The following is a 14712-nucleotide window of genomic DNA, read 5'->3' as shown; positions in this document are numbered from 1 at the left end:
CTCAATATGCAACCTGAGCGATGGGTGAGTGCAAGATTATGTGAGTGGAGTAAACTAAGCCCTTGCAGGCACGTCATGTGCTAGGACAGTACGTACTTGACAATGTATATACAGCCACTGATTGATATTGGTGTAGAAAGGTATTAACACTTGGTAACCGGACTTCTGTTGAAGTTTCATTATAGCTTTTCTGTGATTTGTAGAAAAAGAAAACAGCAAATTCCCAACGTGTGATCCCACTCTTATTATAAAAACCTGTGAGTGGTCCTTTTTTTTATTTTTGAGGCCATAATCAACATTGAATCTCATGCAAACTGGAAAATAAGGTGAAAAGGTAGTAATGAAATAAAATACCTAATTGTAATAGAGCCACCCCTGTTCTAAGTGAGAATAAAACTAGTGACCTTGAATTTTCAGAACTCACAACCAATAACAAACTCACCAAGTGAGCAATGTTTCCAAATGATTTGGCAGCGGAGTATGGTACATGAATATGTGAATGAATCAGCTGGTGACTAGTAAAGTACCCAAGATTACTAATGGCCTAATGCATTCAACCTAGTGCACAATGAGGCATATGCTGTTTAAGTGGATGAATCTGAAAATATTTTTAACCTCTAAGTTGGTCTACGAATATCATGACCTGTAAGCTTTTGTGGTTAATCTAAGGTGTTTGACAGAGGGAGGGAGCTCCCTTTTTAAAGGGGTTGTTCAGGAATTAGACAATATATAGCATAAAAAATTCATACTCATCTGTCCCAGCGCTCCACTCTCTGCCACCACTCTCCATTCAGGTACACCATGCCATTGCCGACGGAAGTCCAATACTGTGTGTAATTCTTTTACTGATTAACCTCCGTAGTGGCTGGAAAGATCCAGTGATGATACTGACATACCGGGTCCTTTCATGTTGCCACTAAGGCCTCGGACTACTCAACACATTGGCAAGTGTTGTGCAGTGAAAGCACACGGACCCCATAGACTATAACGGGGTCCGTGTACTTTCTGCACAGTCTCTGCATGAGTCGTATGAACAGGAAAGTAGATTGTGAACTACTGTCCTCTCCACATAACTCATGCAGACACCGCATGGGGGTGCATACGGACCACATTATAGTCTATGGGGTTAGTGTGCTTTCATGGCACACCGCTTGCCAATGCATTCGATAGTCCGTTCAGGGGATCCCCATGCGGACTTCCCCGAATAGATTCCCAACGCAGATGTGAATGATGCCTTAGGCCTCTGATTGACCTCAGCGACCATGTGCCGTGCAGGTATGTCGCCAGCTAAGGAATGGCATGTTCCCAAATGGATAATGGTGGCAGATACCAAAGTGCCAGAGACAGTTGAGTATGAATATTTTCTGTATTAATTCCTCACTAGATCGCTGTCACTTGACTATCATTCCTTGTTTACTTCCAGTCCATGGTGATGTGATGGATACACAAGTCTACAGCTCATTATATGTCAGATGTTTGACTACTGTACTGTGACTGTAACACGCTGTGTACCTGTGTGTCCGCCACATGACCATCCACCAAAGAACATGGGATTAATTTTATCTACTAGAAATAAAAAGAGAATGACAGCAATTTGAGATTTAAAAAACTGTGAGGAATTGATAGAGAAAGTATGTCGGAAAATTGTACAACTTTTCATTTTACAAACAAAATTTTTATTTGTTGAAACTGGACATCCCCTTTAAACGCTCATGATGAAGATGGTGTGACATTCACTCACTCATTTAACTTTTAATTAGGAGAAGCTGTGTGAATAATGCTGCTTCCAGCATACGTACAACATACATTTCTAGGTACACTACATGCAACACTTATCTGTATCTTCCTAATGAAAGTGTTTGCTTTTATTCGAAGTATTGGTATTCTCTAAATTCCCTGTTACTATTCTACTAGAACCATTAAAGGAGTTTCTTGTCTTCAAATGTATTTTTGATATCAATGACGTGTGGGATTCTGACACAGATCAGCTGATCCGACTGTCAGAATCTATAGCAATGGACAGAGCTGCAATTCCCCAGTGCCACCACTAAATAATGGATGGGGCTGCAGCTCCACTCCTATTACTTGTATAAGAGCAGACTGTTTCCTCTCCCTGTCCACTACTGTAGCTTCTGGCATCCAGATCAGCTGATCTGTGCGGGGTCCCGGTGTCAGACCCCCGCAGATCTTATACCATCTTGTGGATAGATCATCAGTATTAAAGATGCATTTAGGTCAGAAAACCCCTTTAAGATAATAATCTTCAGTCACATATCTTCAATGAGCTGCAGAAAGGGGCTCTCATGATGAGCTTATTTCAATTTCATGTTATTTTCCTGCCAGGTATAACCTGGGATTTCTCACTTACAATGGATTATTATGTGTATCGGTTACACGGGGAACTTTACTATATGCTGTTGTCTTATCAGTGTAAAACAGAACTTCAATTTAATATAATTTTTGCTGAAGTAATGAAAAAAAAGGAAATTGAACATACAGATACATATGATATGCACATATATTAATTACACAAGTATGACATTCCATTTCTTGAGATGACTGCCAGACTAAAGGTCAGTGCACCGCACACAGTAATTTCATATTAATAGTTAATATCCTCATCCTGTACATGCATGTAATAAGTAGTGGTTAGTCAACCTAGGGTGTTAAACATCTAAATGTCACACTTTGCTCATAGAATTCTGCTGCCTTGGTATAATTAGAAACAATTAGCTGGCTCGCCTACTGTGGTATATCAGCACTCAACATGAGCTCCTTTTACAACTTAATCTTCTCCATCACCCTTTGTCATTCAGAGGAGATGTGAGGTCTGTGCAGCCTATGTAATGTGATGGTGCTGGATCTCCCTAGAGCAGTGAGTCAGGGAAGTGCTGGAGCAGGCTGAGCCATAGGGGTGTAGCTGGATTTCTGGGAACTGTCCGAGGTGCTGAAAGTCACTTCCCTTCCTTTCTGCTATCCTTGTCAAGGTCTCCTTTCCTCCTCAGTGTCTTGCTTCCAGGCGGATAGTAATAACCATGGTGTATTCTCCAGGTAAAATGCATTTTCATTGTGGCCTTTTGCATTTCTGCTCTGCTTTTTTTAGTGCCCCGGTAGAGGAACGAGGCAGTGAAAAGCAGATAAATGAGAAGAAGGGGAGTTAACCTTTTGCAGACTTAGAAGCTATGAGCTTGTGATCTTCTAGACTCCCAGTGGAGGGAGGAGAGCACAGCAGAAAAACACAAACAAGAAGCCTATCAATACTGGGAGAGCAAGCCTGGGACTGCTGCTGGGGAAAGCTAGCTCTTGTCTGCACACCAATGTATAGGAGTAAGTCTATTCTTAGCTATGTTATCAAATGCAGGTTATAGTTAAGCTTGTATAGTGCTTTATGTAGAGCGGGATTTTCTATATAACTGTAGAATTGCAGGTTGGACTTGATAAACTTGTGTCTTTTTTTCCGGCTTATCAACTATGTTAGTACAGTCTATCTAACTCTGCAAGGTTGCATAGTCTGAACCTAATGCAATAGATTGACTTGCATGTTGCATTGCAAACATTAACACAATAACTTGTGCAACCTGCCAAAGTCAGTTCGGTTACAGCCAGGGGTCAGCATGCAAATATGTGATGTAATAAGCTATATTATTAATGAACAACAAACATTTTATGAGTTATATTATGAAAATTGTACTTCTTTTTGCTGATGACTATGACAGCACCTAAACTTTATAGAATAGGAGCTTTGTAGCTGGTAGATAGGTAGGTCAGATGTTTTACAGAACACTGTAGAAATGTTAAAAAGTGCTTTGCTGGCGTTATTTAATGGCGTTCATTAATAATAAGAATCAAGTTGTTTTCCTGTAAAGGAACGATATATTGTTTTCAAGGTGATAGTAAGAGTTGTATAATGTTAATTTTGCATTCATTTTAGGTTAAATGTAATGACTTAAAAGCAAACGTTTTTGAGATTCTACTACTTTCACATTGACTATGTAATCTGTCTTATCTGCAAGCTCAGATGTTTCTCTCAGCTCAGCATAGCCCTTGTGTTTACTTTTGAGAGTTTTTTTTTTCTTACAGCATCACAGAATTACATGTGTAATATAATACCTCTGCATATGGCGCGGCATACATTACTTTTTGATGGATGCTCACTGTCAATTTAAAAGGAAAGCATAATAGGACATTTGTTGTCCTAAAATGCATATCATGTGAAGGGATTATACAGTATATGCCTGGTGTAGGATTACATTGATAGTTTTATGTTGCTGCTTTGTACAATGAGATGGTACGTTCTGTTTATGAAATTATATAGACGAAGATATTTACCTATAAGTACTTGTGTGAGACATTATTCCTTTGTGTGTAGTGCAGTAATGGAAAGTCATCAGAGTCCCCTATCTATAAGGTATTACATTTATATGTACAGTCATGGCCATAAGTGTTGGCACCCCTGAGATTTTTCCAGAAAGCGAAGTACTTTTCCTATAGAATTATTGCAATTACATTCTTTGTTATACATGTTTGCTTCCTTTGTGTGTATTGGAACAACACAAACAACAGAGGGGAAAAAGGCCAAAAATTATATAATTTACACAAAACTCCAATAACGGGCTGGACAAAATTATTGGAACCCTCCTCTTAGGATTGTAGCACACACTTAAAAAAAAAAAACTCAAATCAATCACTTCCTATAACCATCAACAAGCTTCTTACACCTCTCAACTGGAATTTTGGACCATTCTTCTTTTGCAAACCGCTCCAGGTCTCTCATATTTGAAGGGTGTCTTCTCCGATCAGCAATTTTAAGATCTCTCTTAAGCAGGTGTTCAATGGGATTTAGGTCTGGACTCATTGCTGGCCACTTCAGAACTCTAAATAAAAAACAAAATAATAAATAGCACTGAAAATCTAACTTTTATTCATGAAAATAGAAAAACAAACTAAAAACATCACACAAATGTCCCACACAGTAATAAATAATAGGTGGAAATATGATGTACTAATGTGACACACCTAACAAATATCCTGTGAAAGGCATGGAATAGCACAACCACTATGTATCCAGCATAATCGCGTCATTGCTGGTATTGTACAAAGCCAGACATTGGTCATCTATAGTAGGGATTATCCCAATGTTATATGCTCTGTTTATCAAGTGTATGAATGGGATAACCCATAGCTTCACTTTAAACAAAAAGAGGCATTTTCAACTAGGTGTTAGGATGGGGTCCCACATGTTTTCCTTCCGGCACACAGCACCACCTGCGGGTCGATCCAGCTCTCGCCCTCGGCGTCGGACGGTGAGGTTTGTGGAAACTAAGTCCAGCGTTTTGCCTACTGAGCATGCTCGGACTTTTTGGAGACGCTCTGAGGCTAAGTCCCATTCTCCCCCTACTGAGCATGCTCAGACTTTTTGGAGACGCTCGGAGGCTAAGTCCCATTCTCCCCCTACTGAGCATGCTCAGACATTTTGGAGGCGCTCAGAGGCTAAGTCCCATTCGGCCCATACTGGGCATGCCCAGTGAGGTTATGGCCACTGCCCTGTGGGCGGGGACTTGCCTTTATATGGTGTGAGCCGACGCCCGCCGGGTGCTCACACTTTGACTATTAACTTTGAGACAGGAGGTCAGGGCTAGGTTCCTGTGAAAGGCAGGTTGTCAGTTCAGGGATTCTAGATAGGATTCCGGGGTACTGCCAGTAGGGAACTAATTAGCCCGATTGAACTGTCTATTAGTATTGTAGCTCCAAAGCTGTTTGTGGAGCCCTTTGTGTTGCTGACCATGGGTGACATTTAACCCTTGGCAGCCTTTGCTGCAACCTACACTCAGGTGCAGTTCCCCAGTAAGTTACTGTTGAACCATTGTTGCCGCCAGTTCACATTGGAAGCTGCCTAAACACACTTGCCCAGTGAAGCCACCTGGTGTAAGCCTCATTGCAGCCAGTTCACATTAAAGCTGCACAAATACCTTGGCCCAGTGAAGTCAACTGGTGTAAGGCTCAGTGCAGCCAGTTCACATTTGGAAGCTGCCTAAACACACTTGCCCAGTGAAGCCAACTGGTGTAAGCCTCATTGCAACCAGTCCACATTAAAGCTGCACAAATACACTTGCCAGTGAAGCCAAGTGGTGTAAGCCCCCTTGCAGTCTGTTCACATTGGGAGCTGTGCAGACACATTCACCCAGTGAAGTTCACTGGTGAACGTGTGTGGCTCCCTGTTCACACTAGAGCCGCACAGACATAGTACTGCTCTGTTTAGGCAGACGGCCGCCCTCCTAGGGCTTGTGGACCTCGACTGCAGCTACTACCGCAGTCAAGAGGTTCTGTCAATTTATAATTTATATATAGACAGAACCGTAACACTAGGATAGCCCATGCTCTTATGTGGGTTATATGTCTCAAAAGTAAACCCACCTACAAGAGCAATTAACAGCGACCAGCTGAGATCCGTAGGTGAGAACAAGGGCTATTTCATAGGAATTGTATAGCTCTGTGTAGATAGTAGCCAAAGGAGTGACTAGAGTTGTTTAAGCCAACACCATACAGCACAACTTCTATTGATGTACACCTTTACCTAAAGCTAAATATGCCTGCTTAGGTACACCATGCCCAGAGGAAAACTTACATTACACTTACACTTTTCTCCCCCATAAGCTGAATAATTGCCCCTCCATTTAACGTGTTTCCGCTGGTTAAATAAATAACAGCTCATCAGAGGTATTAGGTAAATCAAAATGCCACATAGCAGCATTGTCTGCCTTGTCAGCCATGATAACTCTCCAGTGCTTTGTTTCCATCCATTTTCTGGTGCTTTTTGAAGGATCTTTTGAGTTAGTGTCCTGCTGGAAGACCCATGTCCTAGATGGAAAACCCATCTTTCTGGCATTAGGCCCTACATTACAACTCAAAATCCTTTGCTAATCATCAGATTCCATGACACCTTGCACACAGTCAAGGCACCCAGTGCCAGAGGCGGTAGAATAATCCCAAAAGATCTTTGAACCTCCACTATATTTGACTTTTGGTACTGTGTTCTTTTCTTGTTGGCCTGTACATTACCAAAAAAACTCTACCTTGTTCTCATCTGTCTGCACTAAAGTACATTTTGGCAAACTTCAGTCTAGCTTTTTATGTCTCTGTGTCAGCAGTGGGATCCACCTGAATCTCCTGCCTTAGTGTTTTATTTCATTCAAATGTCAATGATATTTCGCTCTGACACTGATACACCCCGAGCCTGCAGGTGAACTTGAATTTCTTTGGAACTGGATCGGACTGCTTATCCACAATCCATACTATCCTGAGTTGCAGCCTTTCATCGATTTTTCTCTTCCATCCCCGTCCAGGGAAATTAGTTACAGTGCAATGGGTTGTAAACTTTTTGATTATGTTACTCACTGTGGACAAAAGAACTTCAAGATCTCGAGGAGATTGACTTGTAACCTTTAGATTGTTGATATTTTTCCACAATTTTGGTTCTTGATTCTTCGGAGAAAAAAAAACTTTAAAAGTGTTGTTGTCTGACCATATTCAGAGAAATTTTAACAGAGCTATGTGGGTTTTTTGTTGGATAGATGACATTTTTATTGGTACCATATTGAGGTGCTGGATCTTTCATGCTTTCCTGCAACCTGTGTTTCAGTCTTCCTTGCTTGTAGTCTAGTCTTTGTGTACATATCCAGAAACTTCAGTCTCCAAAAAAATTAATCTAGTGTAAAACAGCAAATATAAAATTGGAAAGACAGCATAAGGGGGGAAGGAGCAGCATCAATGGAAGGAGGCATGTGATTGGCTCTGTGCACACAGTGCAGTTGTTACATCATGTCAGGAAGAGCTCATCAACTCAGTGTGCATGAAGAGAGGAATATGCATTTATAGAAACCAGGAGAAATGTCCAAAAATGCAGATTGCACACCACATTGTTGGTTATACTTATATTACTCTCATCTACAGTATGCATAGAAGGAGCAATATACATTCCCAAAAAAACAGCAGAGAGCAGGGCAAATATCCAAACAATGCAGGTTGTGCACATTTCTGCTTACACTCATCTATATCATCCTAATGAGAGATTTTTTGCAATATAGGCATTCTTTGCTATGCTGCCAGCATCATAAAGAGGAAAGTTATTTTTTTGTGTTACCATAAAAATGTATTATTGTGTCAATGAGAACCTTCACCGTAGCTCTTTGAGTTGTGGGGTGAATGCATCTTTTTAACCCCTTTTTATTTTGGCGAGAAACATAGAAAAGAGTGAAAAAGAAAAAATAAACCCCCTAAAAACGCAGACACGTTTCAGAACCATATTGTTCCTTCCTTCCTTCCATATTGTTCCTTCCTCCACGCTCTGAGGAAGTTACAATATGGTTCCGAAACGCATCTGCGTTTTTTTTCCCCACTCTTTTCTATGTTTCACATCATTACTTTTTGTCATTTTATGATGTCCCATTAAAAGTTACATTTTATCGGAGAGCTGCCGGAGGATCTCTTTTTTTCATTCTGAATATTGACGTCACTCAGGGAGTAGAGTGTTTGCCGTGCACCCCGAAGAATTATAAAGCTGATGAACGTCAATGTAGAGGTGAGCAGAACTAAAGCTTTTTCTATTTTTTATATTTTTTTTTACCTCCAATATTGCTGCCTTTAACAGAGTAGGTGCTTTAAGCACAATAGCTATTCTCTACACATGTCTGACTGGTCCGCATAAGTACATTATGGCGCCAACCCTGTCACGTACACCTGTATTTGTATGAAGTGTATGTGATGGGGTTGACGCGATGATGTAATCATGCTGGTACTTATATGTGGGCATTTACATGTGGTTGTGCTGGCATGGAGATGGATAGAGGAGCGGTGTTTCATTAATAAGACCATTAGAAATGTGTTTTCTGATAGGCTTAGGCGACCCCAAGGGGGTCTTGACCCACAGGTTGAGTACCAATGTATTAGGCTCTTCCTCTGGATGAATTTTTTTTTTAATGTAGATCGTGAGCCCCCCATAGAGCTTACAATGTACATTTTTTCCCTATCAGTATGTCTTTGGAACATGGGATGGAAATCCATGCAAACACGAGGAGAACATACAAACTCCTTGCAGATGGTTTTTTTGCCCTTGGCGGGATTTGAACACCAGGACCGCAGCGCTGCAGGGCTGCAGTGCTAACCACTGAGCCACTGTGTGGCCCCCTCCCTTTGGATGATTTTTGAGACAGATTCCACCTCAAAATCTGAGCACATTCCACACAAAATTTGCCTCCCATTATTGTATTCAAGTGGAAGCAGATCAAAGCAGTTTCCGGGTATTTCTGCAGAACCACTGCTTTTCTGTATGTAGTAGATCCTGTAGCTTTTCTATATGTAGATCCTGGTTACATCATAGAAGTGTTATTTGCTGCGGACGTGTGTGTGTGTGGGGGGGGGGGGGCAAGTGGGGGCTTAACGCTGTAGTACTGAATGGGCTAAGTCCACCTCAATGAGAGAAGCTGTACGCAGCAGCTCTTTCTGCTTGCTCATAACAGTCCTAAAGGACATATAGACAGGGGTGTAGTAATATAGGCCGTAAGATTTGTGTCTCCCGTTTCCATAGCCAAGATTTTCCTAATTTATTTTACTGTGCCTGCACACGGACCTTTCAGTGCAGTAAATGACCAGCCCCCCCCCCCTTTAAACGACTATATTTCCAACTGTCCATATACTCCTAAAGAGCCCATAATAGAAGATGACGTTTTAACAGTGTTTGTAATAGATAATAGATGTGTTTGTGATGTTTCAGAAGCTGGAGGAGCTTGTGCTGTACACATATATTATTTATTAAGGTTTTTTTTTCCAATGATAGAAAACATTTAGTCTGTCTGACAAGACTTTGGCACTTATTAGGACTGTGTGTAGAGGTTAGTCATTTGTATCACATTGTGTGTAACTGATACATTCATTAGTGCACAAATATTATCAGCAATTATTATCTCTGCAAATCTTATTCACCTTCTTGGATCTTTCACACTTTATTTTAAAATGAAATTCACAGTGGATTTAGGGTATATTTACCGCACTGAAATCCACATCAAAATGTGCCCACACTGAAGTTTCATTGTTTTCAGTGTAAGGCTGCATGCACACGCCGGCGTTACGAGCGCTCCCATTGAAATGAATGGGAAGTGTTTGGGAGCCGTCCGCTACGCTCGTGTGTACGGCTGTGAATGAGTATTTTTACAAGCCCGGCGTACTCCGTGTGCATGCAGCCTAAGTCAGTGAAGCTTTTTTTTCAGTATGCTGGGAAAAGTGTCCTTTCTTAACCGGTAGCAGTTTCAGTGCCAGACACAGAGTATATATACACTGGTTAGGCCCTTTGGTGGCCACATATTGATTAAGCCTATTGGTGGCCACATACTGATTAGGCCCTTTGGTGGCCACATATTGATTAAGCCCATTGGTGGCCACATATTGATTAGGCCCTTTTGTGGCCACATATTGATTAAGCCTATTGGTGGTCACACATTGATTAGGCCCTTTGGTAGTCACATACTGATTAGGACTATTTGTGGTCACACACTGATTAAGGCTATTGATGGTCACACACTGACTTGCTCTATGGGTGGTCACAAATTGATTAAACCCATTGATGGTCAGATATTGATTAGGACTGTTTGTGGTCACACACTGATTAGGCCCATGGGTGGTCACATACTGATTAGGCCCATGGGTGGACATATACTGATTAGGCCCATGGGTGGTCACATACTGATTAAGCCCATTGGTGGTCACACACACTGACTAGGCCTATTGATGGCCACACACTGACTAGGCCCATTAGTGAGTACACATATATTAGTCTCATTGATGTCTACCCACTGATTAAGCCTATTTGGGCTAATAATCAGCCAACATGGGCCTAAACAGTGTGCAAACCACAACAGAATCTCCAGGTTCAGCTTTGAGTTTGTGCCGCAGGGTTTGTGACATACACATTTTTTTCCAGACATTTATTATTTTCATGTGGAGACAAATTCCTACCGAGATCTGCATTTGAACACTTAGAAGTGTTGCATAGGGAGTGTAAGTAAACAGAGCTTTTCAATTCCACTCATAAATGTTTTATTAGATTGAAGTCTTCACTCCAGCATGCATGATCCAAAACAATGACATTGTTCTTTTTATGTTGTAATTTGTAGCTTTAGTTTATATGGTTTGCAATCTCACAAACCCAAGGGAAAGAAAAGACAAGAAAATAAAAGTAGTAGTAGCTCTGCTGCTCAGCTCCTCCCCAGTCATCAGACAGGTGGCAGACCACCACCAGAGACTCGTACATCAGAGAAAGGGTACTATGTCTCCTTTAGGAGATTGCCTTTTCAGACCATCTTTTTTTTATCCAAGGATTTGTAAACCATACATGGTCTGCTAAGGATTCTGCAAAAAGAATATGCACATAAGTGATTCTTGATGGAAAAATAAATAGTTGCTGTAGCACCACCATTTGGAATGCTCCCTACAGATCAATTCCCAGTTTTCCAGAAACCTATTAGTATGATCTAGGATAAAAGACAATCCAGAATATCTCTCCCGTAAGCAAGAGACATCCATCTGCAGACAGCTGTTTCAGAGTTACATATAAATGTCTATACTGACTTACTGTTTTATACAATTATATATCACATATATATTCACATACATATCTATACACTCATATACATAGGTAGTATGGAACAAAAACTTTAGGATGGTGTGAAAAAGATACTGCAAAGTAAGAATGCTTTAGAAAATATCTATAGGATTACTGCCCTCATAAAGTATAATGGTCCCATCAATGTCCACATACAGTATAATGGACCCCATTACTGCTCCCATACAGTATAATGGATTTCATCTATGTCCCCCATCAGGGTCACAATAAAATATAATGCCCCATGCAGTGGTGAGTATTAGTTCAGCTCTCACCTCTTACTGCTCCCTGGCCCCACTTGCTCTTTGCTGTAGGTGAGTTGCTGTGGCAAGTCATGTGCACTTGAAGCATTAACAAATAAGCAAGACTGGGGGGCGGGAAAGGTATGTAATGAACTAACAATTACCTTTTGCTTCCCGCAGCTTGTAGGTGATGGCCTAAGTCAGTTTGCAGCTTGCAAGTTGGAAAGTGTTAGGGCAGGAAGCCTATGACTTCCTGCTTTACCAGTGTTCGAACTGGTTTGGGACACGTCTTCTCCCAGTTCTTGCAACAACCAGGTCAACAGAATTAGTGAGAAGTGTATATGCCAAATCTAAATGGAATACACAATTTAGGCTAATGCTAAAAAAAACTGTGCTTTATAGTGGATTTAGTGGTTCCTAGTTGGGTGTTGTATTTAGTGTATGCCAAATACAGACTGTTCAGTGTGAGAAAATGGACAGCAGTGGTCTGTTTGAGAAAGAGGAAAGCATGGGAGAGCAGTTTGTATTAGAGAAAGGTGAACATGGGAATGAGTCTGTGTAAGGAAAAGGACAGCATGGGAGATCAATATATGTGATAAAGATGAAGACATGTAATAGAGATGAGCGAGTACTGTTCGGATCATCCGATCCAAACAGCATGCTTGCATAGAAATGAATGGACGTAGCCAGCACGCGGGGGGGTTAAGCGGCCAGCTGCCGTCAAAGTGGAAGTACCAGGTGCATCCATTCATTTCTATGGAGCGTGCTGTTCGGATCGGCTGAACCAAACAGTACTCGCTCATCTGTGGAAGTAACCTGTGTGAGTTAGATGGAAGTATGGTAGATCACTCTGTGCGGACAGTGTGGGGAGCAATTTGTGTGATAACTAGGGTGGCATGGGGTAGTGTAAAAAATAGAGATCCTGGGGTACAGTCTGTAAGAGAGAGTGGTCTGTTTGAACCCTATGTGCCATAACATGGTAGCACATAGAAGACATTGTGATCATGTGATTAAACTGGTTTAAAAAACCTTTGTCAAATATGCTATTATACTACAATAGTATACAGAGAAGAGCCCATCATATATCCAGGCTCTGGTTACATTAACTTTCATCCCTATGTTCGATTGATAATTTGTGAAAGTTTCCAGCGCTTATGACCACAATATTCATAGAGTCCTGTTTACATGAAGGATGTAAATTTTTGCATACATATGCATCATTATACTAATATAACTTTTTTTCAATTGTATAAAAGAAGCATAGTTGACTATATGAAGGCATTCTGAAAAAATGTATAGCGAATATGTACATATACACGTGTTGCATGAACAGCTCAATAATTATGCTTAACTTCTCATGGGGTGATGCTACAGGAAGCTTAAGTCCGAGAAATGGGACACCTTGTGAACAATTTATTTTTGTGATTTTTTTTTTTATTTATTTATTTATTTATTTATTTATTTATTTATTTTTTAACAAAAAGTTATTTCCAAAGGCTGGAGTTAAAAATCCTTAAACTTTAATAAACCTAAAGATTTTAAAACATTGATTTATACATATGTGCTAGTCTGGCACTATCTCCCCTGAATTCACATGTTTCTTTAAAGAGATGTTTCTGAACTTAGAATCTGGTTGCATCGCTTCATATATATTTGATTATTTCCTTTTCAAATCTGTTCCATTTTACATCTGAATGTTTCTGTCCTAGGAGAGAAACTTGGAAAAGAACCGGAAGAAGTAAAGCTTCAAAATGCCAGTAAACAGATTGTAGAGACTGTAATTTTACAAGCAGTCCAGCAAATATCTGAAGAAGACAAGAAGAAAGAAGATATAAGTGTAGGTCAAACACTATCAACAAGAAGAGTCAACTCAAGTCATAAAAAGAAGTAGATGAGCATGACCGTATCTCAAAGGCTGACACTTGTCAGTATCAGAGAAGCTTGCTTTTCCTTAGTTACAGAAGCATTTGCAGAGCAATTGTACCCTCCAGCAAAGCAAAGCATTATTAGAATGTCATAGCTAAAAGCAGAACTCTGCTGCAATACACTCTGTCTGTGTATAAGGAGAACAACTCCCGGATGACTTTGTGCCTCTTAAAACCAGCTGTAAGAAATGGAATTGCTTCAGTTTGATAAGGCAGACTATTCTAGCAGAATGCTTATATTATCCTGCCAATGTCATATTTTTATTTGAATCCGGGGTCCTGAATGTATGAATTTGTCACATTAACAATGATTTTATATAGATTAGACAATCAAACTTGATTTATTTGAATGCCAGAATTGAGAATTTAGTTTTGCAGATTACGCATGATTTTATTTTGTCTTCCATATTGGATTTCAGTAGCATAAAGCTAATTTAAGAACAACACCATATGTCATGTTTTCATCCCAAGGATTTTAAAGGGAGATTCTATATTTAAAAGAAAAAAATTCCCTTTGTCAATGTTACTTTGATAGTAATAATGCTAGATTATAAATATATATATATGCCTGTAAATAGATTGCATATACATTCTCTTTTTTTATCCCTTGCTGCAAATATTACCTTCTTTTTTGACAAATGTTCTGTAAGAGTTTTTACATCATCCACAGAGAATATGAAAATACAGATTTGAATAGTTGCTGTCCAAAAACTGGCTATATCCAAACAGGGACCCCATGGTGTAAGAGCGAGCATTCTCTGCTATTACCATAACTCCCATTGACTAGATCAATGAAATTGATGCACAAAAGTTAAGTCACCAACAGTCTGTGATGGGAAATCCCTTTAAATGTACATGAACATTGTATATAGACAAATTACACTTTGAAAAA

General features: G+C 40.1%; 1 protein-coding gene across 2 annotated transcripts; it reads left to right on the top strand.

The window, feature by feature from the left end:
* Positions 1 to 2879: 2879 nt before the first annotated feature.
* AKAIN1 (A-kinase anchor inhibitor 1) lies at positions 2880 to 14169 on the top strand. Of its 2 annotated transcripts, none has more exons than XM_075270652.1 (2): positions 2880 to 3051; positions 13605 to 14169. In XM_075270652.1, exons 1-2 carry the CDS (start codon positions 3036 to 3038, stop codon positions 13784 to 13786), a joined length of 198 nt encoding a protein of 65 aa, XP_075126753.1. In that variant the 5' UTR covers positions 2880 to 3035; the 3' UTR covers positions 13787 to 14169. The 2 variants fall into 2 exon arrangements, with proteins under 2 accessions (XP_075126753.1, XP_075126754.1); XM_075270653.1 differs by lacking the exon at positions 2880 to 3051 and adding an exon at positions 3236 to 3327.
* Positions 14170 to 14712: the final 543 nt, after the last annotated feature.

Source organism: Leptodactylus fuscus, chromosome 4 (assembly GCF_031893055.1).
Source record: "Leptodactylus fuscus isolate aLepFus1 chromosome 4, aLepFus1.hap2, whole genome shotgun sequence".
Taxonomy (NCBI): Eukaryota; Metazoa; Chordata; class Amphibia; order Anura; family Leptodactylidae; genus Leptodactylus; species Leptodactylus fuscus.
The sequence above is the reverse complement of the archived record's forward strand: the minus strand, read 5'-3'. Positions and strand labels throughout refer to the sequence as shown.